At 42.8% G+C, this 26,980-nt stretch overlaps 1 protein-coding gene across 2 annotated transcripts in view; it reads left to right on the top strand.

The window, feature by feature from the left end:
• SRGAP1 (SLIT-ROBO Rho GTPase activating protein 1) overlaps positions 1-26,980 on the top strand; it is a 112,909-nt gene that overhangs the window by 20,434 nt on the left and 65,495 nt on the right. Inside the window, exons 3-5 of one of the 2 annotated variants that reach the window (XR_003091721.1) lie at positions 6,439-6,501; positions 26,123-26,305; positions 26,790-26,918. Coding sequence is in view for 1 of the 2 variants with exons in the window: in XM_025191417.1 (XP_025047202.1) it covers positions 6,439-6,501; positions 26,123-26,305 (246 nt within the window). In the remaining variant the exon portion in view is untranslated. The remainder of the gene's footprint in view (positions 1-6,438; positions 6,502-26,122; positions 26,306-26,789; positions 26,919-26,980) is intronic. The other variant, XM_025191417.1, reaches the window with a different exon arrangement.

Here is a 26,980-nt window from a genome sequence, read left to right on the forward strand (position 1 = left end):
AGGCACTTGCATTCCATCCAAGATAGGGTTACCATATTTCCAGGTCCAAAAAAGAGGACACCTGTCACCGGGGGGAGGGCAGAGACATGCCGGTACCCTACCCCTGCCAATTTTGTTCCCCCTCACTGCCAAGCCACAGTGCCTCCCAGCCCTGCTGCTGCCCCTCACTCCTGACCCACTGACCCCAGCCTTTCCAGTGCCCCTCACTCCCAACCACAGTACTCTGCCCCCCTGTGCCATGATGGTACCCCTCACTCCTGACCTGCAGCCTCCTACCCCCCGCAATCCCTGCTAGAGGGCCCCAGCTATCCCTGTCCTGACTGGGCCAGAGTCCAGTGGCTCCAATTCATGCAGGTGGCAGCGGAGTGTGTTGGGCCCCAACCCAGGCTGAAGGGAAGAAGAGGGGAGGCTTGTGGCACCCCGCACCCTGGGATGGGGCTGCCGCCGGGGCCATGCAGCCTGGCCATGCCCCCCTTCCCACCACCCCCCCTGCGAGCATGGGCACAGAGTGCTCCTAGCCACAGAGTTCCCCACTGCCCTCAGAGGGCCACCGCCCCTTTCCCCTACTAGAGAAGCGGACAGTGCCCCCCACCTTATCACAGCCCCAACCCCCGCCCTCCTGCCCTGACCAAATATCCAGGATTTTGTTGTGCTCCAGGGGTGGAAGCAGGGTGAGGGCTGTCAGAGGCAGCAAGGAGCATCACATGGGTCTGTGTGCACTTCTGCAGCTGCAGGCAGGTATGTCTGTACTCACTGCTGCCTTCAATCACACTCCCCCTGTTCCCACCAGTGGGGCAAAGCAAAATCTCAGACATTTGGTCAGATTTAAAAAACCTGCCCAGATGGAAATCAGAGGGCTCAAAAAGAGGACGTGTCCAGGAAAACCCAGACATACGATAACCCTAACAAGTCCTATTTTGCCATCTCATAGGTCAATTTAGATCTAGCTCTTTGGAACTGGATCAAGAATGAGTATAATTGGCTTAGTTAATGATTGATGGTAATTTAATACAAGAAGATTGTTATTTAAACCTTTCTTATGAGGCCTGTTAAGGCCTTCCTTTGTTTTTTTGCTTTACTCTTCAGTTGATGGATTATTTTTTATCTTGAAAATTTTAAGCACTGTGAGGGTTGCACACCAATTATTTTCTCTCAGGAACAGTGAAGATCAGGGCATCTCTAAACTTGGTTTTAAAGTCTTGATAGACTGATTAGAGATACCAACTTAGCTTTGGGAAAATGTGTGCTACATGCTTCATGCTGTAATTTGGCTTTACTGGGGATAAAATCCCAGAGGAAGGCAACCTTGAAGAACACTGTAGGAGTGAAGAATAAGTAGCAGGGCTGAGGAGGAGACAGAAGGTGTTAATAATTGAAAATAAGTGCACTCCGTGTCTGAGGGGTGTTGGTTGTAGCTGTGTTCATCAAAGGACATGGGCAGACAAGGTTCTTTGGGCAGATGTAATATCTTTTATTAGACCAACTAAATAGTTGGAAAAATTGTTCTTTGCAAGCTTTCAGGCACAAGCACCCTTCTTCAGGCATAGGGAAAGTCTGCTGGTGTTTGTGTGCTTTCCTGGGTAGAATAGAAGCCAAAATGCAAAATGCAGGTCTGTGAAAATGCAAATGCGTCACAGTAAGTTTCAAAGGAAATGGGAGACAATAAGTATGAAAAGGTAGTGGGGGGGAAGGGGAAGAAGATGATAAAATGTAGCTGGTGAGATGCAGACGGGTTACCTGGGATCATCAGATGGCAGGCAGCTTATAATGTGCCATAAATCTAATGTCTATATTTAGTCCATGATTTTTTTAATCCAGTAGATTTATGGTGAAGTGAAGTTCATAGTCTCATCTATGAAAAGTATTTTGTAAATTCCCTTTGAGGACTAGAACTGAGATTGGAGAGAGTGGTTGTCTTGTGAGAAATGTGCACCCACAAGTAATTGGGTATTTTTGCCCTTGAATGCACACCAAAAATCTATCATTCTGGTATCCATGTCTGAGCTGCGCACACAATATATATAACACACTAAAAGCCTTTTTACTAACTTTATGAGTCGGTATTTCCTGATGTTAAATGCTAATGCAAAACATATTCATTCTTAAGAATGAATCTACTGGATTGCCTATGTCTGGGGTTAACCAAGTCTCTTAATTTAGCACAAAACAAAAAATCTGATTCCATCTCTTTCCAGTCATTTGTTAGCCCTGTTGTGTAGCCCTTCCCAGTCTGTTTTTCTCTCTTGTACATCTTGCATTTTGACTTCGTATTTAGTTTCTGTTTTAGAATCTATTTTTTAAGCTCCTTCTACCTCCCTTCTCCAGAAGGCCATTTACTGCTTGGAAAAGGAGAAGAAGAGAGGGATTGCAAAGTGTATTCATTGAAAGTTCTGACAGTGAGATGCATGTGCCCTTGTAGCTGGGTTTAGTACTACAGGGACAGATCAAAACAAGAGAAGTGTGAGCCTAGGGAGCTGCTACCAAGCCAGTGGTCCTCTGGGGCTAGGGACAGACATTCAAAAAGCCTGAGCCTGAATTGATTCAATCTTTGCAGGTTAGTCTAACCTACCTAGGCTGAATCAGTTTGTAACCATACAGACATCCCCTCTGGACTGAAAAAATGCAGGCATATGCCTGCAGTGGCTCAGGCTGGAAGCCAGGGGGGCACTAAAACAGCCCTCCCTTCCCTTCTACAGTGCTGAGCTGAGGATGGGGGGCATGGTCAGGTCTCGGCAGGATGCTCTGATTAGGGAGAGGTTCCCCTCACACCCCCTCGGTCAGCAAGGAGCCAGCCAGGATTTACATAGCATTTAATTATCAGTAGGGAACATTTATCACCCCATCAGCAAAACAAAAGGATCTCTCCATTAGTTCAAGCTCTTAAACAACTAGTTCCAAAGAAGGAATGGAGGGACATTACCAGCTTAGCTATTGCTTAGCTCCAAAGAGCCCTAAGCAGCACAGTCCTGTCTGTCTTTGTCCTGTCTGCCACAGCACAGACCGTAGCCAGCATGTGCTATGCTAGCTAATGCCAAGAGGTGTCTGTGTATGGCAGAGGGGAGAGGGGAATCCCTGCTTAGCAGGGAGTAATGAGGGGAGGGTGGTGGGGGAGTAGGGGGAAGCCAGGCAAATGCCTGCAGTCTCTGCCAGAGCTTAAGCGAGGAAGCAGAGGGGAGAGGCCAGCTCTGCTGTGGAGCAGAGAGCCCAGCCTAGAGAGTATGCCAGGATGCTGGGGGAGTCTGGTTTAACTTAAACCAGGAAGGGGTCTGGGACAAACATTGCATAAACCGGTTTGACCCAAATCAGTTCATTTTGATACTATATTCAACCGGGTTTATCTCAAACTGGTTTCAGCCTTTTTCAAACCAATTTATGTGCACTGAACATCTGGGCTAGGGACATTTATTCAAAAAGCCTGAATTGATTCAATCTTTGCAGGTTAGTCTAACCTGTCAAGGTTGAACCAGTTTGTAACCATACAGACATCCCCTCTGGACTGAAAAAATTCAGGCACATGTCTACAGTGGCTCAAGCTAAAAGCTGGGGGTGTTAGAGCAGCCCTCCCTTCCTTCCATACTGCTGAGCTGAGGGGGTTGTGACCAGGCCCTGGCAGACACTCTGATTACGGAGTGGTTCCCCCCCACCTCCTTGATAACTGAGCATTTATCAGCTTTGTTACCAGCATTTAGCACCCCATCAGAAAACAAAGCCTCACTCATTAGTTCAAGCTCTTCTTAAACAGCTTTTTCCAAAGGAAGGAATGAAAGGACATTACCAACTGAACTGTTGATTAGCTCCAAAAAGCCACGAGTGCAGATTCAGGGTCACCCCCCGCTCCTCTCGCTGCCCCCACCCCATGAGCCACAGCTCCATCCTGTGCCCCCCTGCTCCAGCTGGGCAGTGCCTGCCCCTGCCCCCTCCCTCACCGCAGGGGGCATTGATCTGCCCCCCCGCACCCTTTCTCTTCCCCCCTCCCTTCCGACTTACGAGCTGGAGGCAGCTCTCCACGCTGCCGGCTCTGCTCCATGTCGTGCTGCAGCTGTGCGCAGCATGGGCATTTATTGGCCAAATTATCGGCCCCATCAGGCCAATATCTGATATAGACAATTTTGTTTATATCGGTACCATTCCAATATTGGACCGATGTATCGGCGCACCTCTAGTTTAATACAGTTTCTGATAATTTAAACCAGTTAATGTGTAATGTCTGTCCCTAGCCCAACTGTTCCCATGACTGCATTAAGTCCAATAAACAAGCAGAAAGAAAAGATATGACTTTCAAAGAACTTCCAGATGCTTTATTTGCCACAGCATTTGCAGGGGGCAGGGCAGACTGGGTTGCTTTTTATTTCTTCTCCACCTGAAAAGTCTGTGCACTCCCCTTCCCTCATTCCCTGATTAGAGGACTCTGCTCTAGAATCAAAATTGCTACATTTGGGTTTTCATTTGTCATTTTCACTATTCAGGCAGTAGAGGAGGCTGATAAACATGGATGTATGCATTGAGGACAGATTTCATTTCCCAATTTTTTCAGGGATCTCTTTCCAACCTTCATCGCTGATTTATAGTATGGCTTCTGCTATATTATGCAAATATTGTGTCCCTTTTCCTGCAAAAGTATTTTTAAAATAGACTCTTCATATTTAGTTCTGCAAACAGGTTTCCCATGGGAAAACAGGTGATGTTCACTTCTCAGTTTTATGATATGTACAGAATATATCCCATCATCATGAGCTGCTGCAGAGCAGGGCTATGAACTGTTAGGAGAGCATACCAAGTAAAGCAATGAAAAGTAGGTTAGAATTAAAAAAAAAAAAAAAAAAAAAAAAAAAAGCATTTACTTCATTTCAGAGTAGTGGTTCACAATTTATTACAGTATATCATGTTCCTTTACTTGGACTGTAAATTATCCAGCTTGTAATACAAAGCCTTTATTTATCATAAGATAAATGCTACCAATTTGGCTTTTGCAAAAATAATGAAGTAGTAAGTGCTGTTTGCTATGCATTAAAGAGGCAGAAACTAGGGATAAAAACATGCCAAACTTTAAAAAGCATAAAGAATGGTGCTGGTATGTACCACCAACACTAATGCCTGGGAAACACTCATATGCAACGTGGATCTCACTGTGCCTTTTATATTGTTCAAGCTTCTAGACATTCATGTTTATATTCAAGATATCTAGTAAAAATTTGAAAATAATCATCTAGGTGTGGCATGTAACTTTAAACTATCAAAGGTAAAAGCTGCATGAAAAGAAGCTGTTCCATACGTTTCTCATTTCATTTTCTTTGAAAGTAAACTTGATGGCACATATCCTATTTTTCTTCATGGAACTTGGGTGTAGAAAATGTGTTCAGACTCACAGTTATTGCTGCAAGTGTTCCACTGGTAGCTAAGTATATGGTAGTGGCTCTGGACATGACTTGTGTCCAGTGGTTTTTCTTTTGGCTCATATACAAGCAGTTCCGGATGTTATCCGCTATAAGACTGTTTTTTAAGAGTGGGTGGTGAATATCAGTTTACTCACAAAAAATGAAAAGTCTCAAGTTACCACATTGTAGCTTGATTGGATGCTATAATGATTAATACTACAGGAAAAATATAGATAGGCAGTTTGCCAGAGCCTGTGGATGTTTTATGTACTTGCTTTCCAAAGCCTATTATACAAATTCCTGCAACACTTGCACAGTTGTCACTGTTTTCATCTGACTGCACTGTTATATGGAGAAATAACAGAGGAATATATTTGAATGAAGCTCTAATTAAACTCTCCTATTTTGAAACAATTGCTTCCCTTAGCTACCACTGCCAAGTATTTCTTCTTTCTGGGACAGAAACAAAGTAAAGACAGAGTCCGGAGAAGCTAAACAAAGCTGTTTCAGCTACCCTTTCTATGAAATATTATGCAGCTGGCTATCCATTTCAAAGAGGATCCATGATTATGTCTTACATAAATATTTAGATAAAGAAATAGTTGTATGTACTGAGAAACAAAGGATATACTGGTGATAAATATGGATAGGATATCCTTCTAGAATATCATGGTCCAAGTGGTTTATTATATCAATGCATCATAATAGCTGTAAAGAGGAGTATATATTTTTTCCATTTTAAAAAACTTTATAACATTAATCTTAAATGTAAGCTTTTTGTTGGCACTTAATGTCCTGATGGGACATGGGAATCGCACTCTTAAATTACTTCTCTGTCTCCCATCAGAACTTTCTTGTTCAGCTATGACCTATTTGCGTCACTGAATCTTTTATTTGGTTTTTTGGGTTTTTTTAAGTGTTCTGGACTGCTATCAAAATGCTATCTTTGCAATCTCCATTGTGTTGGTTTTCAAACATCAATGAATGCTGAATAGAAATATACAGGAGCAAATTTCTGTTTAGATTTAAGTGACTCTTTCTAATAATTTCTTTTTAATTACAGAGCAAAGAGATTGCATTCCAGCTTCATGAGGATTTAATGAAAGTTCTTAATGAGCTTTACACGGTAAGCACATTTATTTAGCTTCTGTTACAAGACTTTCTGTTTTATGTACTTTATAACATAACAATTCACCACACAAAAATAACACACTGTTTTTGTGAAATCATTCTTTTTTCCATATAATATGCTTATCTGAGCTGTATGCATGTCATGAGTTGCAGTCAGATAAGGTTAGTGCAGTGGGCACCTTAATGATGAGTTTAAATTTTCTGCTTTATCCTCGATACATTTTCAAATCATTCATCACTTTTGTAGGTATTAACCTTTCAAACAGTTTCAGACCTTTTACACACTCATAGTTCCATAGTTGGTAGGGTTGGAAGGGACCTAAGTAGATCATCAAGTCCAACCCCCTGCCATGGGCACGAAAGAGTACTGGGGTCAAACAAGCCTGGCTAGGTGATTATCCAGCCTCCTTTTGATGACCCCCAGGGTAGGAATGAGCACCACTTCCCTTGGAAGTTGGTTCCAGATCCTAGGCACCCTGACTGTGAAGCAGTGCCTCCTAATATCTAGCCTGAATCTACTCTCAGTCAACTTATGGCCATTATTCCTTGTTACTCCTAGTAGGGCTTGGGGGAACAGGGACTCCCATAGCCTGCTGGTCCCCCTTGGCCAGTTTGTAGATGGCGACCAGATCCCCGCCTCAGCCTTCTCTTGTGGAGGCTGAACAGGTTCAGGTCCCATAGCCTCCGCTCGTAGGGCTTGCCTTGCTGCCTCCTGATCATGCAAGTGGCCCTCCTCTGGACCCTCTCGATGCTGTCCATATCCCTCCTGAAGTGCGGCACCCAGAACTGGACGCAGTACTCCAACTGTGGCCTGACCAGTGTCGCATAGATGGGGAGGATCACCTCCTTGGACCTGCTCATGATGTATCTGTGGATGCATGACAAGGTGCAGTTAGCCTTCCTGACCGCGTCCCCACATTGGCAGCCCATGTTCATTTTGGAATCAATAATGATTCCAAGATCCTTTTCTGCCTCTGTGATGATGAGAAGGGAGTTCCCCAGCCTGTAGATATGCTGCTGGTTCTTCCTCCCCAGGTGCAATACCTTCCACTTGTCCATATTGAAACTCATCCTGTTCTCATCCGCCCACCCCTGTAACCTGTCCAGATCTAATTGTAGCCTGTCTCTCTCCTCCAGTATGCCCATTTCCCCCCACATCTTAGTGTCATACACGAATTTGAACAAGGTGCTTTTTACCCCCTTGTCCAAGTCGCTGATGAAGATGTTGAACAGTGCAGGCCTGAGGACCGAGCCCTGGGGGACCTCACTGCCCACATCCTTTCAGGTCGAAAGAGACCCGTCTACCTCCACTCTCTGGGTGCAGCCCTCCAGCCAATTTGCGACCCATCTGACTGTGTAGGTATCAACGCCACAGTCACCTAATTTCTTCATGAGAATGGGGTGAGAGACAGTGTTGAAGGCCTTCCTAAAGTCCAGATTTTGTGACCTAGTCATAGAAGGCCACTAGGTTGGTCTGACACGATCTCCCTCGAATGAACCCATTTTAGTTGCCCCCCCTGCAGGTCCCATGCAGATGTGCTCCTGGATAATTTTCTCAAAGAGCTTCCCTAGGAGTGAGGTAAGACTAACAGGCCTGTAGCTTCCTGGGTCCTCCTTCCTTCCTTTTTTGAAAATGGGGACCACATTGGCCCTTTTCCAGTCCTCTGGCACCTCATCAGAGCACCATGAGTGCTCATAAAGCTGTGCCAGGGGTCCCGCAATTACCCCTGCTAATTCCGTCAGCACTCTGGGTTGGAGATCGTCAGGACCTGCTGATTTGAACACGTCTAGTCCCACCAAAAGTTCCCTGACTAGGTCCTCACTGATCCTAGGCGTGGCAGCGCCTCCCCTGGGTCCGTCAGGGATCTCAGTGTGGGGATGCCCCAGTCCCTGCTCAAAAAAATGGAGGCAAAGAAATTGTTAAAGAGGTTAGCTTTGTCATCTAGTGTAACCACCAGATTTCCTAGCGTGTCCTACAGAGGCCCTACGTTACCCGGTACCTTCTTTTTACCTCTCTACAAACTTAGCTAAATAATTTTTTTTTCAACTGGATATCCTAAACTTGACTCCCATGGCTGTATAATGCCACATGATTCTCAGGCTGGGAAGGACCAAACTACACAACTGGGCTCTAAGTGCTTACTGCCATGAATTGGCTTATTGCTACTTAAAGTAAGAGCAGACTCCAGATTGGTGTCATAGGCATCTAAATAATGTCAAGATGGAATTTCAGTACCTGAGTTTTAAACGGTGCCGGATTAGCCCAGTTTCATCAGCCCAGAAACTCACTAGATGCCTAAATTCTTTTGAGTCCTATATTTTGAACTCCAGAAATCCGGATGGATGGATGGATGGATGTCAGCTTTTAAATGCACCCAGACTTAGACTTTTAGCACCCACCTAGGTCTTGTGGCAGGCCAGAATGTGTCTTAAGTCCCTAGAGTGCCCTGACCCAATAGGCATCCTCAGAGTACACCTAACTCACAGTGACAGCAGTACAGAGTACAGCTGGCATGGTCATTTTCAGTCCAAAATGGAGGAGATGAGGGAAGATGAGATGGTGTCCACCTTTTGCATAATTTCTTAGTGTTAAAGCACTTGCCTATGAAGTAGGAAACACTGATGAGGGCACTCTGCTGGGAAGAGTGAGACCTGCATCCTGGTCCCTTCTTCCAGGTTTATTTCTGCTTTTTAATCAACAACCATCTAATGTAAAATGCACAAACAGTCCAGGAAGCAGAAACCAGAAACCTCTCCCAGCTGAGAAACCTCATTGTTGCACTACGAAGTCAGGCTTCCTGGTGCTTGTTCGCCTTCTCTTTCGATGACTCTTGTGCACTTGGTTGCACACTGACTCGTCTTCAGTAGGATGCATGGTAGACACCCTCCACTCTAGCACTGTGGTTAGGACACTTCCTTGACAACAGGGAGATGTGGGTTTAAGTCCCCTCAAGATTCAACCACTAGACTGTTGAACAAAATACCACTGCTGCTGCCACCCACAACCACTGGTCCCACTGGAGGCATTTGATGAGTCAGGTGTCTAAGCTCTGGAGAAGTGTAACAATTCAGATACACCCCTGTGCTTAACATTTCCTACTGGCTAGCTTTAGATACTTCTGCATGGTTGGAATTACCCTTCAAAGGGTGCTTCATTTTCTGTGTACCTCAGATGCCTATTTCTGAATCATCCTTTGGAGGCTCTATTGATCATATAGGCTCCATTAGGCGCACCTAACCCTATCTAATGGAATTCATAGAATCATAAAAAGTTAGGGTTGGAAGGGACCTCAGGAGGTCATCTAGTCCACCCCCCTGCTCAAAGTAGGACCATCCCCAAGTAGATCATCCTACCCAAGGCTTTGTCTAGCCAGGTCTTAAAAACGTCCAAGAATGAATATACTTTGGGTAACCTGTTCCAGTGCTTTACAACCCTCCTAGCGAGAAAGTTCTTCCTAATATCTAACCTAACCTTCCCTTCCTGTAACTTGAGCCCATTGTTCCTTGTTCTGTTGGCTGCCACCACTAAAAGCAGTCTAGCTCCATTCTCTTCGGAACCCCCTTCAGGTAGTTGAAGGTTGCTATTAAAACCACCTTCAATCTTCTCTTCTGCAGACTACATAAGTCCAGTTCCATCAGCCTCTCCTCATAAGTCATGTGCCCCAGCCACCTAACCATTTTCGTTGCCCTCTATGGACTCTCTCCAATTTGTCCACATTCTTTCTGTAGTGGGGGGCCCAGAACTGGACACACTACTCCAGATGTGGCCTCCTGAGTGCCTAATAGAGGGGAAGAACCACTTCCCATCGTCCGCTGGTAATGCTCCTACAAGTGCAGCCCAGTATGGCATTAGCCTTCTTAGCAAAAAGCGCACACTGTTGTCTCATACTCAGTTTATTGTCCACTGTAACCTCCAGGTCCTTTTCTGCAGAGTTGCTGCTTAGCCAGTTGGTCCCCAGCCTGTACCAGTGCCTGGAATTGTTCTGTCCTAAGTGCAGGACTTTATACTTATTCAAACTCAAGAGATTTATTTTGGCCCAATCCTCCAATTTGTCAAGGTCTCTCTGAATCCTAGTCCTACTCCCCCTGGTTGGTGTCATCCATGAATTTGTTGAGGGTGCACTGATAAAGATATTGAACAAAGCCAGTCCTGGGCATTCCACTTGACACTGCCATCCAATTAGATATTGAGACATTGACTGCTACCCTCCGAGCCCAATGATCCAGCCAGTTTTCTATCCACCTTACAGTTCATTCATCCAACCTGTACTTCCTTAATTTGCTTGTGAGAATATTGTGGGAGATCGTATCAAAAGCCTTGCTAAATTCAAGGTATATCATAACCACTGCTCTTTCCGCATCCACAGAGCCAGTCATCTCATCATAGAAGGCAATCAGGTTGGTCAGACATGACTTGCCCTTAGTAAATCCATGCCGATTGATACTAATCACCTTCTCTTCCAAGTGCTTTGAAATGGATTCCTTGAGGACCTACTCCGTGATTTTTCCAGGGACTGAGAAGAGGCTGACCAGTCCATAGTTCCCTGGATCATCCTTTTTCATCTTCTTAAAGATGGGCACTATATTTTCCCTTTTCCAGTCATCTAGGACCTCTCCCAGTCACCAGAGGTTTTCAAAGATGATGGCCAGTGGCTCTGCAATCACATCGGTCAGCTCCCTCGGCACCTTTGGGTGCATCTCATCCAGTCCCATGGAATTAGTCATTTGAGGCCAAGCATTTCATTTTTAGGTACTATAGTTCGTAAGTGCAGGTGCTAAATTGGCCAGTCTGGGAGTGGCTCTGAAGACGTAATCTTGCACATGTTGAAGTTGATAGCAGAACTCACATTGACTTGAGCAGTACAAAGTCAAAAGCATTTGCCTAATGGCTTTACTGAACCAGAAGAATATTGCAGGATTGGGCATAAGTATTTTATTTTTGAGTTTTCTCTGATTATATTTTCTCCATTGTCACAAGAGTGTTGTCTGTTCCCTGTGATAGTTCCATACAGTATGTGGATTCTTTTTTAAATTTTATTTCATAACTCATTTTATGAAAATTCTGTTGGAAAATAGTAAGGCATGGGTTTTGTTTTAGGAATTTTGTAATGGGAAGAATCTTGGAAGTTTATGAAGTGCAAAAAATTTAAGTATTTAGACAAAATATGGGTGCTGGGTTGGAATCGTGGGGCCATTCATTAAATAAATGATCAACTGCTGCAGAGGAGTGTTTGAAGTGGTTAGGTTAGTTGGGCCCCATCCCAGATGGTGTAACTTTGTTTTTAGTTAGCTGCATTGCAGTAGTTCCATTTAAAGAAATGAAATAGTGAGTATAACTAGAAAGTTTTTAATCACTGTCAGCCAGCTGATTAGACTATCTGGCAGTGGGGAAATGCATAGAGTTTTACACATTTGAATAGTTACATTTTGATTATGTTTGTTGTAAATTGAATGTAGAAACCATTTAAAATTGAATGATTTTAATTAAAAAAGCAACAACTAATAATTAGTTTTTACACAGATATCCATGCAGGTGTACCCTATCTTACTCCTGTGTTAGGTGTACCAATTAGTTTTTTATTGTTAAACCTTTAATTTTTTTATTTTTATGAAAAAACATGTTATTTGACTTATCTTGCAGGTGTGATCTACAAGGTCCTTGAAACATTTTGCTTATATTTTTAGCAACTTAATAGAGTTTCTTTACATTACGGGAAGGGAGAAGAAAGGGGGAACCTGGTTAGATGCTGAGACCTTATTATTAAACTAGGCGGGAGGAGACCTGCTAGAAACTGAGTTCTTGTTGAGCTTATATTTTGCTGAATTCTTAAATGACACTGTTAGGAGTGCTAAGCCCCTAGACTGTTCAAATATTAGCTTCTCTTTGGTTAGTTTTGTCATTGTTGATTAAGGGTTTTTGTGTAACATATATGCAGATCAATACAGAGATATAGACGTAATATGTACAAATATGTAATTTTAATTATATAAAAGAAAATATTATATTTGCCTGGCTAGACCAGAAAGACTTTGCAACAGCAAACATGTATTTTTAAGCTTCAGTTGATATCTATTTTATAAGAAGGGGAACTTACCTTTTTATCTGGTCAGTAATCAAGAACAATAAACAAAAGTAATAAAATTATTGCAAACTTGTCAGTATGAAAAAAGGACGATCTGTGTCTACACTTCACACTAATGAAAGGTGGAGTAGTACTGATAGGTCACTCCTGGTGATTTGTTTCCTACCATGATTTTCTTTTCAGTGGAGTCCTAGGTTTCTAAAAGTGCAGTTGTAAATTTTAAATCTTTGAATACTGACTGGCATTCAGACACTCTCATGTATCTCCAAAGTACTTGTGTGAAGAAAGAAGGATTAGAATTTGTAATATACTGAAATGCCGTATGAGCAAGGGCTTAATAATGTTTACAATCTGTAGCATAGTTGATTATTTTATAAGAAAGGGTCTTTAAAATTAATTGATTTTCTTGGATAAAAAACTTCTGTGCTGAAAGTTGGATAAAAAGCATAGTGAGAAGAGAGTGAGATAGTATAGAGCAGGGGTTCTCAATCCCCGGACTGCAGCTGCTGGACTGTAAGTGGCCACAGACCAGCAAACTGCAGCACCAACCCCCCCCCCCTGGAGAGGCCATGGCTCCTTCTGCAGGGCCCACAGCAGTACAGGGTTTGGCCCACCTCCCCACCCGGAGGGGTGGGGGTATCCTCACCTGTCTTCCAGCCAGAAATTCCGGCCACAGCTGTCTATGACTGCTGGGCTGCAGTTTGCCAGGCCGCAGTTTGCAGGGCCACAGCATAAAAACTTTGGGAACCCCTGGTATAGAGACATCTAGAGACTGACTCATTGAGGAAAGTAAGTTACATTTGAGAATTTCTAACAGTTCAGTGTCCTGTTAAGGACTAGGTCTTGTACGTGGATCTGTTCAGGCACATCTGTCCACCTCTGTGGGTGCCCATTGAGTGCCCAAGTGAATCCATATTCAGGGTCTAGCCCTGGATATAATTTAAGAAGCCTTAAAAAGACATTGCTTTGCCAGTATATTTCTTGTTGATGAATTTTTAATACCATGCTGTGTTAATTACGGAATCATAGAGAAGTAGGACTGAAAGGGACCTCTACAGGTCATCGAAGGGAAGCTGGGTGACAGTGACCACGAGCTGATCACCTTCACCATCCGCCATAAAGCTGGCAAGTCAGTCAGTAATACAGAAGTCCTTGACTTCAGGAAAGCTGACTTTGACATACTCAGGAGGTTCGTCAGGGAGGCCCTAAAGGGCCACAACCCAAAGGGGAGGGGAGTTCAAGAGGAGTGGTTGCTCCTTAAGGGAACAGTCCTGGATGCGCAAGCAAAGTCTATCCCGTCTCAGAGAAAAGGCAGCCAAAGGGCACAACAGTCCCCTTGGCTCTCCAGGGAACTAGCGAACCTCCTGCGTCTAAAAGGAAGACCTACACAGGATAGAGGACTGGAACCACCACCAAGGAGGAATACTCTGCTCTGGTCCGGACCTGCAGAGAGCAAACCAGGAAAGCCAAGGCTGCAATGGAACTCTAGCTAGCTACAAATATCAAGGACACTAAAAAGTCCTTTTTCAGATATGTGGGAAGCTGGAGAAAAAAGCAAGGGCAACATTGGACCCCTGCTAAATCAGATGGGACAACTGACATCTGATGCCCATGAAAAAGCAAACTTGCTTAATGAGTACTTTGCATCAGTTTTTCACCAGTTCCATGGGATGCCCCTGCCCACTGTGGGTCAGGGAGGCCCAGGTGAGGGAGATTCCTTACCCTCCATCGAAGCTGACCTCGTGAAGGAACACCTTGACAGGCTGGATACCTTCAAGTCAGCCGGCCCTGACGGTTTACACCCAAGGGTACTCAAGGAGCTGGCAAGTATCACAGCTCAGCCCCTGGAACGGATCTTTGAGAACTCCTGGTGCTCTGGTGAAGTGCCCGAAGATTGGAAGAAGGCCAATGCGGTGCCTATCTTCAAGAAAGGGAGGAAAGTAGATCCGGCAAACTACAGGCCCATCAGCCTGACCTCTATCCTTGGAAAAGATTATCAAAGAGGCCATCCTTAACAGACTAGCTGACGTTATCCTGAGGGATACCCAGCACAGGTTTGTTGCGGGTAGGTCTTGCTTGACCAATCTCATCTCCTTTTACAACCAGGTGACCTATCACCTGGACAAGGGGGAAGAGATTGATGTCATATATCTTGACTTTTAAGAAGCCTTCGATCTGGTATCCCATGATCACCTCATGGCAAAACTAGCTAACTGCGACCTCGACCTCACCACGGTCCACTGACTGGGGAATTGGCTCCGCAGTAGGACCCAGAGGGTGGTGGTTGATGGAAGTCAGTCATTGTGGTGCGCTGTGACCAGGGGGGTCCCTCAAGGCTCTGTCCTAAGGTCTACGCTTTTTAACATCTTCATCAATGTTGTAGACGTTGGTGTTAGCAGTGGGCTGGCCAAGTTCGCCAACGACACCAAACTCTGGGGTAAAACATCCGCACCTGAGGACAGGAAGGTGATTCAGGCAAATATTGACAGGCTCATGAAATGGGCAAACGAAAACCTGATGGTGTTTAACACCAAAAAATGTAAGGTTCTCCACCTTGGGAGGAAAAACCTACAGCATGCTTATAGGCTCGGCAGTGTTACGCTGGCTAGCACTACAGATGAAAGGGACTTGGGGGTCGTGATTGACCACAAGATGAACATGAGCCTTCAATGTGATGCTGTGGCTAATAAAGTGAACGAAATGCTGGCTTGCATCCATAGATGCTTCTCAAGAAAATCCCGGGACATCATTCTCCCATTGTACTCAGCCTTGGTGAGGCCGCAGCTGAAGTACTGCATCCAGTTTTGGGCTCCACAATTCAAAAAGGATGTGGAGAAGCTTGGAAGAGTCCAGAGGAGAGCCACGCACATGATCAGAGGTCAGGAAAACAGACCTTTTGATGAGAGGCTGAGAGCCATGGGACTCTTCAGCCTGGAAACGCTCAGGCTCAGGGATGATCTGGTGGTCACCTATAAGTTTATCAGGGGTGTTCATCAGGATCTGGGGGAACATCTGTTCACCAGAGCGCCCCAACGGATGACAAGATCAAATGGTCATAAACTCCACAGCGACTGATTCAGGCTGGACATAAGGAAGAACTTCTTTACTGTCCGAGCCCCCAAGGTTTGGAATAGACTGCTGCCGGAGGTGGTTCAAGCACCCACTTTGAACGCCTTCAAGACACATTTGGATGTCTATCTTGCTGGGATCCTATGATCCCTGCTGACTTCCTGCCCCTGGGCCAGGGGGCTGGACTCGATCCTTTGGGGTCCCTTCCAACCCGAATGTCTATGAAATCTAGCCCAACCCCTTGCCTGAGGCAAGATCATCCCTATCCAAATCATCCTGTGCAAATCCATTGTCTAAACTCTTAGAAAAAAATTACACCATCAATCCTGAAAGAACACAAGCCATAACATCCTAACCTGCCACAAGTAAAGCAGGGGACCATGGCAGCCAACATCCTGCTTCTGTAAAGTTTTTAATATACATTCAAAAGATCCCAGGAAGAGGGCCATGCTCCCACTACAGAGGTGTAAGAGACTGGGAAATATGCAGTCTTGCCTACTGGTTAGGCGACCAAGAGAAAGCAGGGCCTGGGGCTGGTCAGAGGGCAGGAATTATATACAAAAGCCAGAGGGAGATCAAGAAGCAGAGCCCATAACACAGTCCAGGGTCAGGATCCAGGGATCGTATGTTGAGTACCAATCTGGGAGGAAATCCACAGGGGGGAGTCCACAAACAAAGCCAAAGCAGGGTCAGGAGCCAGGAAACAGAACTGCAGAGAAATCCGAAACTGTAATCCAGAAATAAGCCACATACCAGGGTCAGGAACCAGGAAGTTTGCCACAGCAGAACTGTTGACAGACCTGCAGACCCAGGCCTCTAGCTGGTTAAATGAATAGGTGGTGCTCTCATCAACCAGTCAGGATGCTTGCTGTTCCTAAACTGGGACAGAGTTCATTAGCTGGGGCTTGCTGCAGGTGGGGCTGCTGTGGTATTTGGCTCAGGCTGGCCTGCCTGACTACAGCCCCTGACATCACTGGACCCAGGCTGGTCTGCCTGATCAGCGTCCCTAACAAGAGGAAGTCAAACCCCCACTCTATACTAATCTGACCATGCAGTAAAATTCCTTCCTGACCCCACATACGGCAATCAGTCTGACTCTCTGGGTTTAAGTCCCAGAGGAACATTGGCACAGGCCAATCAAAATCCCCACCCTTGGCTGTAGCCAACACCCAATGCCTCTGAGGAAGACTTAAAAAACCCCAGACGCATGTAGCAGCAGAGGATATGGCGAGGCGGGGGGTACAAATCCAACCCTTAATTTGAGATTAAGGGTGAGAACAAAGATTTTATATCTATATGACACAAATTTCTACCATCCACTCCTAACATGGTGTCAGGCATTCAGGCAAGCCTGACCCTTCTTACTTTCAGAATATCCAAGCTCCGTATCAGGGTTGGGGTGGTGTTGTAGCCAGGGTGGTCTAGGAAATATACAAGAGGCTAGGATACAGCCTCATTTATCCAAAAGTGCTGAGGGACATTCAAAACGTTTTGATAAATAGTGTGTTGGTGGCAGCTCTTTTATGGGTATCAGTACTGAATTTTGCAGAAAAATTTACAAGCAGAGCTTGGAAAATTTAGACTTAACCTATCTTGCCAAATTAGTAAGCGATTTGTACTAGATTAGCACTGGCAACAGTGCTGTGCCATGTCTTAATCTTTTGTATCAGAAAGTGTTCCAGAAGTAACAGATCATCTCATGACTCTTTACTAGAAATTGAGTCTTGAATGTCTTCCCAGGTAAGTTCTTTTTAGCCTAATCATTATTGGCCTTCTAAGGCCTGGTCATCCCTGTCCAAACCATCCTATGCAAATCATTGTCTAATCTCTTAGCAAAACTACAGTCAACCCTGACACAATACAAGACGTAATACCCTAGCTTGCCAGAGGTAAAGCAGGGGGCCTGTTATAGTCATTGGGCACATCTGTATGTACATATTAACATGCAGCAATAAACTCTGGCACATATCACACCAGAGTGTACTGCTTGCAGGTGCTGTATTTACATATGCTGTGGAGGGGCTGGCTAACAGATGAGAGTGCTTCAGTGCGGGACTAACCAGCAGGCAGCCCCCTCACTGAAGCACCTTCGTACCCCAGCCAACTAGGTTAGCATCTACATCTGCATTGCTGTACATGTTAAAAAACTCCTCTGCAGGATAGTACTTGTATTTACAAGTACTAACCTGCTGCAAAGTTTATTAGTTTGCTGTAGCCTAATAGGGCCACACGTGTAGATGCAGAGATGTTTACTGCAGAGCTAATTAGACAACCCCACAGTAAACGTCTTGTGTAGACACACCCAGTAGGAATATTTGCATCGATTCCAGTGGCCTTTGGTGCAATTCCTTAAAGTAAATAAACAGTGCTGTGTGGCCTATAAAGAAGAAGGTGAAGAATGGAAAAGAAATCACGTTAAGGATTCCAAGACACGTGCCACCTCCTTTTGAGAAACTTTCCAAGAGCATAAAAATAACTCCTTTTGCTCAAGGGTATTTTTAAGTATGTGAATATGTTAGAGTAAAATGAAACTCCAAACTCAGTCCTTTGAGCGAGACTACAAAGTGATTCTGGTGAAAGTTCAATATGCCAAAGCTCATAAATGAGGGAAGTATAAATTAAATGAAATATCTTAAAAATCCAGGCATTCGCTGGAATATTAAAAACCTGTTGATGCCTTTTAGAAAACAATCTACCTAGAGACCATTCTGCTGATTTGTATTTTCTGTATTTTTGTTTTCCAGTTATCTTGCTTTTATGTGCATGTCCTTCATAATAATATTTGTTGCTTAGGATTTCATCTGCTCCATTTTTTTTTTTTTTTTTTTTTTTTTTTTTTTATTTTTTGCCATAGTCACCCTCAGTTGGTGTCGTAAGTAGCAGTAGTAGGCATCTACCTGTCTCACAAGACAATAGAGTTACACTGACTGAGAGATTACTTCACTGAACTTAATCCTAGTTTGAAAATAAAGTGAAGCTGGGCAGTGTATATGGAGACATTGAACTGCCCACACACCAGTGACCCCCTTTTGGCCTTGCTGGTTTAATCCAAAGCAAAGGCAGGTACCAGAACATTTGGAATCATCTTGTATAAGTAGCACTGAGTTACAAAATAGTTTTACTGAGTTACTAAATAGTAAATAGTAACTTAGTAGCACTGAGTTGCTGAAAAGTACTAATAATACTTTTCAACTTGGAGACTGGGGGAATATGGTAGAGGCCTATACAATAATGAATGGCAGGGAGAATATAGGGATGTATTATTTACTCTCTCTCAATACTAGGCCAACAGGACAAATAATGAAATCAGGTAGCAGGTTTAAAACAAAATAAGGAAGTTCTTGTTTGTACAGTGCATAATTAACTTGTGGAACTCATTGCCACAAGAAGTTGTAGAGGCTGACAGTTTAACCAGGTTCAAAACAGGATTAAATACATGCAGAATATGTCCAGCAGTGAATACTAAACGTGATGTTAGGGCTGCAACCTCGAAATTAGGACTTCCTAGGCCTCTAAATACCAGAAGCTGTAAGCAAAGAGGCTGGGATAGGCCCTGTATAAATCTTCCTAGCATGTGGTCTGTGCCAGTGTGACATCAGTCTGGTCTGACCCAGTATAGCATCTCTTATGTTCTTAACCATGGTAAAAAGGGAAATAAAATGTGTTCTATAACAGTTAATTTGGGGTGATAAACGTATTTTTGCTTTTGAAAGGCCCTTACTAAGACCTAAAGCATTGATATTTTTTTTCATATGCGTCTTAGCTTAGCTTGTAAGCAAAATGGCCTAGATGCCATTCTAGCTTTAAGAGGTGTAAGTGGCTCTTAAGCAGATTTTTAGGAACATGAGTTACTAACCGTAATCATATTCCACCACACACAGCAGCCACAAAATGGTTACCAGATACATTTTATGAACCTACATTTTGTCCTTAAGAGATTGTTCAATATCTACACTTGGTTTACTATGCACACTAAGAAGCAAGTCAGAACAGCCACTTAGTCTCTGCCAAAGCTCTGTTATGATCCAGTTCCATCTGGGAAACATAAGTCCCTGATTCTCAATGATTGAATCACTGAAGCCAAGATCATGCATATAACTCAGTGGAAGAAGAGAACTTGAAGGTTCTACCTACTTCTTGCCCAGTAGCCGAGTGGTGATGAAACTTGCCCAGGAAGTAGGAGACTTAAGTTCTAGGCCCTTCTCTTTCTGAGAGAAGAATTGACCTCACATCTACCAGTTCCTAGGAAGGTATCCTAACCACTAAACTATGGATGAGGTGGGGCTACACAAATCCTCTAGTCTTGTTGAAGCTGAGCCATTAGACAACCAAGAGTGTAAGACTCATGAAGTCAACAGAGCAAGCAAGAGGCAGTGTGACTATAACCTTGTGAGATGAAACCCTTTCATAGGGTAGGAGCCATGAGTTTTGGCCCCCCGTTGCAAACATTTTTTTATCCAATGCTTATTCATTGCAGGATGTATGCCTCCTTGTCGTCCTGCTGTGCATCACTTGACATAGAGGTCAGTACTACTCTTACATAGTGATTCAGAAAGTAAGAGAGCTATTCATCTACCTGGGCAGAAGAGAATCACATTTTTGAAGGTAGCAAAGACTTACACATCTTAGTGGTAAAACAGGATCTAGGCCAATATGCTTTTCACATTTGCTTCTGTTCAAGTTTGGCTTATGACCATTTTTCATAGGGCTGGATAAATGAGGCTACAGCATAACAGTTCACCTGGTAGCAAAAAAAGCTAGAACTTTTATTTTTAATTTAAGCCTTCAACATATCTTGGAATACATAATTTTCTGTCACGCATAATCAAAATAGTGCCAATAATTCCATGCCCAGCATGTGTGGAAGTACACACTGATACTTCTCAGCCAGGCTCCTTACAAGTCAAACTAGATCCACCAGTAGTAAGACACTTTTTAGTCCATGTATTCTGGACATACCGGGTCTGGTGATCCCTAAGTGTAACCCATCCCAATTGCCTGAAACCATAGGCAACGCGTTGTGGGGGGGAGAAGGGGGCATGTGCCCCCCCTGATATTGGCCACTGCTGACTTCTGCGGGTGGTTGCTGCTCACCACCCTCCTTTCCATCCCCCTCTCCCTCCCCTCCCCCACTGCCTGTGGGCAGTCCCTGCTTGTCACCCCTCCCCACTCCCTGCCGCCGACACTGCCGCCAGCGTCTGCAGGCAGTTCCTGCTCACCACCAATGCTGCTGCCTACAAATGGTGCCCCCCCTGTGTCTCAGGAGGCACCAGTGTTCATGCCTGAAACAATTGCTTTGCCTTGTGCACCTCGGTGAGCTCAGAAGTGAGGTCATGGAGCTGTAAAAGTGTGTGTAGAGCTCCAGATTGCCTTTATCCAGTTTTGACATTTAAGTGGGTTAACTTCAGTGAGCGATAGACCAAGCTGTCTTAAAACCTGGATTTGAAATGATTCCATTTGTGCTTCTTCATCCAAATAAGATCATTTTGCAGAGGGAGTTACTAGTAAGGACAGGCTACAACTACTGGGTATACCAAAGGGCAGGAATTCTTTGGTTACTTTTGTTTCACCTTCTCAACTGTCCAAACCTGAAGCTATATGTTGTGAAAATTTTGAAGCCAGAAGATCGTGCCATGCTGGAAATTGAAAGAGTGGGGACTATGGAAAACAAATGGAATTAAATACGCTTTGGGGTAGGGCAGTCTATAGCTCTGTGTGCAGTTTGTCATTTCACATATAGAAGACTTGCACTTTCGGGTATCAAATCTTTTCCAGCCTTTATTATTCTGACATTGTCCATCAGAAATCTTTGTTTTAAAAATCATATCTAACATAAAAAACCTGCTAAAGTAGCAAGGGAAAATGTTTCATTTAATTATTTTTAAGGAGACTACTTTGGAATCTAAAAACATTTGTCAGATATGGAACCAGGATCACAGTATATCTGTCATGGTGACAGCCCAGCATCTGCAAAATTATGGCCTTGCTCTTTCTCTTCAATGAACACTTGATGGCTGATCAATAACCACTTTGGGGACTAATTAAAGTCACTATAGTGATAGATACTCTGATAGCATGTTCTGTCAGTTCAGCAATTTGCCAGGTAATTGAGAGGGATATTGTACATTTGGTCAGAATATTTCTGGTTTGAATAACAGATTGAGAACCTGGGTCAGAACTCCTTACACACGTGGCCAATGTACAGGGAGGCAGGCTTTTGTCCCTCTCAATATTAAGCATGCTGTTAGAACCATTGTTGCAAAAGGGTGGTATGAAAGTAAAAAAAATTAAGCCAACACCACTCACCTACTTCCTTTCATTATATGTTCATTCCTGCCTGCTGTCTCTCCTATTAGTTTTGCTGCTGCTGTTACTGGAAAACACCCACTGGCAGGGTCTGAAGAAAATGGTCTCTTTGACCTTAGGGAATTGCATAAGAACAATGTCATTGTATGAGTGCATAAGACAGAGAAGTGCCTTCAACAAACCAACTTAGGCATAAGTCAAATGTATAAAGTAAGATCTGATTGATACACACTTTGTGCACTGATTTGACTAGGAATCAGAACTCGTGATAGAGGTGATATCTTTTATTAGATCAACTCAATTTTTGCAAAAAAAATTATTTAATTGCAAGCTTTCGGGCACAAGCACCCTTCTTCAAGCATAGGAGAAAAGATTGTAAAAGTTCTCCCAGGTAGAAATGAAAGCTTGTATTTCATAGGAAAGTTGAAGGTATGGTAAAATCTCCCGTTTGGAGCAGTTCAATATATATGCAGATTAGGCTCATATAAAATGAACTGCTCCAAACAGGAGATTTTACCACACCCTCAACTCTCCTATGAAAATAAACTTTCATTTCTACCTAATAGAACTTTTACAATCTTCCTACGCTTGAAGAAGCATTCTTGTACCCAAAAGCTTGTAATTAAAGACCTTTTTTTGCAAAAATCTAGTTGCTCTAATAAAAGATACCACCTCTACCATGAGTTCTTACTCCTTTTGTCTTTAGACCAGTATGGCTACAACTGGATACCTGATTTAACTAGAGCCATTTAGAAACCAGAATTGTTATATCAAGATACTATTCTAGTGTGGACACAGCTATACCAATGTATACATATCTGTGTAATTGTATCACACAAGGTCTGCAACAATTTTAACTCCACTAATTTCTAAACTGATGCGATTCAAATACTGCAAACTCTTTGGGGACTAGCATACTGCTAAAACAGAAATGTTCTTCTCTTGGTTCTCAGAATCTGAGGTGTTCATGTCACAATAGCAGGTATAAATTTTTCAAAGACAAAGCAAGATTACCAATTTCCTGGAAGATAGTCAAGGTTGTGCTGTGTGAGAGGACAAAGTTGAGAATGTTGCTTTAATTTAGTGTATATTGGCATGCTGTGGATTTTATAGCCTTGCTGTGGGAGATAGGTAACACATAAGAGCGCCATGGGGGAGCACGTGCCCCACCTGAGATTGGCTGAAGCCACCGCTGTGGGAGGCACCAGTCGTTCATGCTGTGGGTTAATGGCAGGGGAAAAATAGACAAGCAAAGCTCCATCACTGGGCTTATTGGGATTCTCAGGAAGAGCTTGTTTTAAGTTGTGGGGTATTTCATTACTGCAGATAATGGGGCTGGCTGAATGCACCACCTTGGCTTCATGTATGAAAAACTGGCCAAGAGTGAGAGAGAGACTTATGCCGCATCTTCTACTCTATAGGGGTTCACGGGGGGAGGTAGGGAGGGCGACGGGGGGAATTGCTTCAGATCTGTTTAGTTGGTTTGTAAAATAGCACTCACATGATTAAATACTTAGAGATCCACAGTTGAAAACATGCTAGGTATAGTTAATTTTTACTGTGCCCTTTTCATGGGCAGAAAAAACTGAGACGCTGAAAAACTGCATGACTTTATGCCATGAGTATGATGGTGATCCTTGAGCCAAAAGATCCTGATTCTTTGTCTGGGGCTGGAACGCTTTTCCATTAAAAGCAAAGCTCTAAGCCTTCGCTGTAAATGTATATCATAAAGAAGAAAAAAGAAAGGGCACAATCTCTACTTTTAATTTTCCTTTTCATGTCTCTTTTTTAGAACATTGTCATTTCCTGTTATTTTTAGCATTCGTTTTACAAAATACAATTCTTGATAAAAGGACACGTAATTTTTTTCATTTTGTCTATAAGGAATCCCAAGATGTAAAGTTCTTACTTGCTATTAGAAATGCTTTTAGCACAAATCCAAAATGAAAGGAGTAAAGTATAACCTTCAGTTAAACACATGAACTCCAAATCTGTAGACTGGGGTTCCATTTCCAGCTCTGTCATGGATATGCTGTGCCCCTGTTTCCTCTTCCAGGCCTTTGTCTTGCTTTAGTTTCTGTGCTTTTTGGACACATGGATATTACCTTTTATTATGTGTGTATACAGAACAATGGGGAACTCCACATTTCGTTAGGTGTTAGTGTTAAGACAAAATATTAAAACATATCCATTCCACAGAAGGGCATAGCAACTGCGATCATATGCTTGTAAATCTGCTCTAAAAACAACTAGTTTTGAAATGCTGCAAGGTTTTGCCTTAGCTAAGGAGGGGGGGGAAGTGAACAGTTTGCTATTTTTTTCAAGAGAGTTCACATCTTAGTTCTGCCAATAGCTTAAATTATTGAACATTTTACATATGCTATTAAGGATTCCCCAAAAGCTTTTTGTTTGTTGCCCAAAATTTTAAATACTAGTGTTCTCATACTTGTATTCTATAGCCACCTGGAATAGGATGCAGCTGGTTTCTGAGAATCATAATATTAAGGCATATTTCCATTGTGGGGTAAGATTAATTTACCTCTGTCCATCTATGAGGCCTCCTCAGTGCCAACATATAGAAGCTCTTTAGGCCTCCCGATTATGCTGCAACAGAAACTGCTTCTATCCCAAGAGGGTATTTCAAGGCACCTCCCTAAGAATACCTCTTACTGTATTCTACAACATCCTGCTGAGGCAGGAGCAGCCAATGTATTTCCTGGCTGGCTGACTCAGAAGCTGTAAATGGTCTGCATGGCATTGGCCCAACAGTGACATCTGCCTGACTGACAGCTTTGTCATCCTGGAAAGGAAAAAAGGAGGCCACCAGTGTTGAAGATTCACACATGTAGTGTTCTCTGAAGCCAGTATAGAAACCTGAAAGCAGATGGTCACATGAGCATAGAAAGGGAGCTCCTTCACTCATTGAGAAAAGGCCTTCCCCACCTGATGGCTGTTTGTAGCAATTATGGGATAGGAATTATACTTCTGCTGCAAAAAGGTTAGCTTTGAAGTTTATGTTATTTACTGTTGGTGGGATTTGTGTTTTGCTCTTCTTTTTAAGAAAGCATAGTTAGGACTGTCCTGTGTGCCCTCTTGGCCTATACAGACAGATAATTCCAGAGAAGTGGAAACCTGTGAGCTGCATAAGAGGGGAGAGATAAATGGGATAAGCATAGAGAATTAAGGGTGGGGGAAGTTCACATACCATTTGTTTATGTAACCTCTCCTTTCCCAACTCTCATCTGATCTTTAAATCTCTAGATAGATTGCTTTAACCCTAGCCAGACTTATCTGTTGCGTAGTCAGCAACTGCTTCATTTCAGGACTAGAATTCTCCAGCAAATCATGAATATATTCTTCAGAATTAGGGTCTCTGCTAGCTTTGTTTCCTTCCTCTTCCTCTTCTTCTAAGAGCAGTCATTTAGGTTTTTTTCAAACTTTCTTTTTCAGTAACCAAAGATAAGGGCTGTTAACATGCGTGTGAAGATGTAAACATTTTAAAAATTGAACGTAATATAGCCCTGATTTATTGCGCATAGTTAAAGTATATGGATGAAGTCATGAGTTGCTTTTGGTGCTGTAGAAGTTAATGATACAGATTTGTTCTTTCATCTAAAATCAAGTTTGTATACTGTATGACATCATATTGTTTCTTACAACCAGTTGCTAAAAGATTATATTCTTTTTTAATTTTGTCTGAGATGGTTAATAGCTTGATGTAAAATTATGTAGCAGTATGTTTCAGTATATCAACTATACATTGAGGGGAAGATGAGAGAGAAGGAGAAGCTAATTATTCTGCTTACATTCAGACTAATGCTCCATCACCCTTCCCTTTATTCAAAAGATGTTTCACAATGCTTTGAATATGCAAAGTGCTACAGAAAGATATTTACTTAAACAGAATAATGACCCCTTTAACATTGGATATATCCTTCATTGAAAATACCTCTTGAGAGCAAGGCATACAGGTCTGCTCTTAACTCTTGAGATGAAATTCCATAGCAAAAAAGAAAAATAAAATCTATGAGCCTCAGACCTTGTTGGCAAAAGAACTTCATGTTTTTAAGATGTTGCTTTCTCTCAGGGGCCCTGCAGTTTTTCCAAGTCTAGTTTTTAGATTACCATTGCCTCTTACTTTTCCTGTGCCTTCTACAGGTCATGAAAACATACCATATGTATCATGCAGAGAGCATCAGTGCAGAAAGCAAGCTGAAGGAGGCGGAGAAGCAAGAAGAAAAACAGATTGGGAGGTCAGGAGACCCTGTGTTTCATATTCGACTAGAGGAGAGACACCAGAGACGGAGTTCTGTGAAGAAGATTGAAAAAATGAAAGAAAAAGTAAATAGTGTTTCTTTAAAAGCTTGTTATCCTGCTTCACTTGAAGTAAACTCAGATTTGTTCTAAGATCCCTTGAAACTGTAGCTTAGATTTATACAGTTCAATACTACAACATTAAACAGGTGTGTCCATTTTGGAAAATATGTAACATATAATGAAATGACATTAAATAAAAAATATGTAATAAATTAGCAGTAGTTTACAAAAAAAACTTAATTGCAAATAGACTTGAAATTCAAGGAGAAAGTATGTTTTCTCCCTGAATTATACTTTTTACATGGTTTGGTCATATGTGAAGTTAAATACAAAATTACTTTTTTTCTAGAAAGGTTTTTGAATTTGTGTTCTTGGTAAGTACACAGCAGAAAGTAAAGGTTCTTTCTTGTCAACAGTAACAATCAGTACTTTTTGTGTTTTGCTACATGATAATACTGAGGTACTATAATTCAAACTTTCTCATCATAACATTCAATCTTTTTCTTAGCGTCAAGCAAAATACTCTGAAAACAAGCTGAAATCTATTAAAGCCCGAAATGAGTACCTACTTACCCTTGAAGCAACCAACGCTTCTGTTTTCAAGTATTATATTCATGATCTTTCAGATTTAATTGATGTAAGTACTTGATGTTTATCCATTTATTCTGTTCAGGAATAATAAGGAGCATTTTCATTGCA

Source organism: Alligator sinensis, unplaced genomic scaffold, assembly GCF_000455745.1.
Source record: "Alligator sinensis unplaced genomic scaffold, ASM45574v1 scaffold713_1, whole genome shotgun sequence".
Lineage (NCBI taxonomy): Eukaryota > Metazoa > Chordata > Crocodylia > Alligatoridae > Alligator > Alligator sinensis.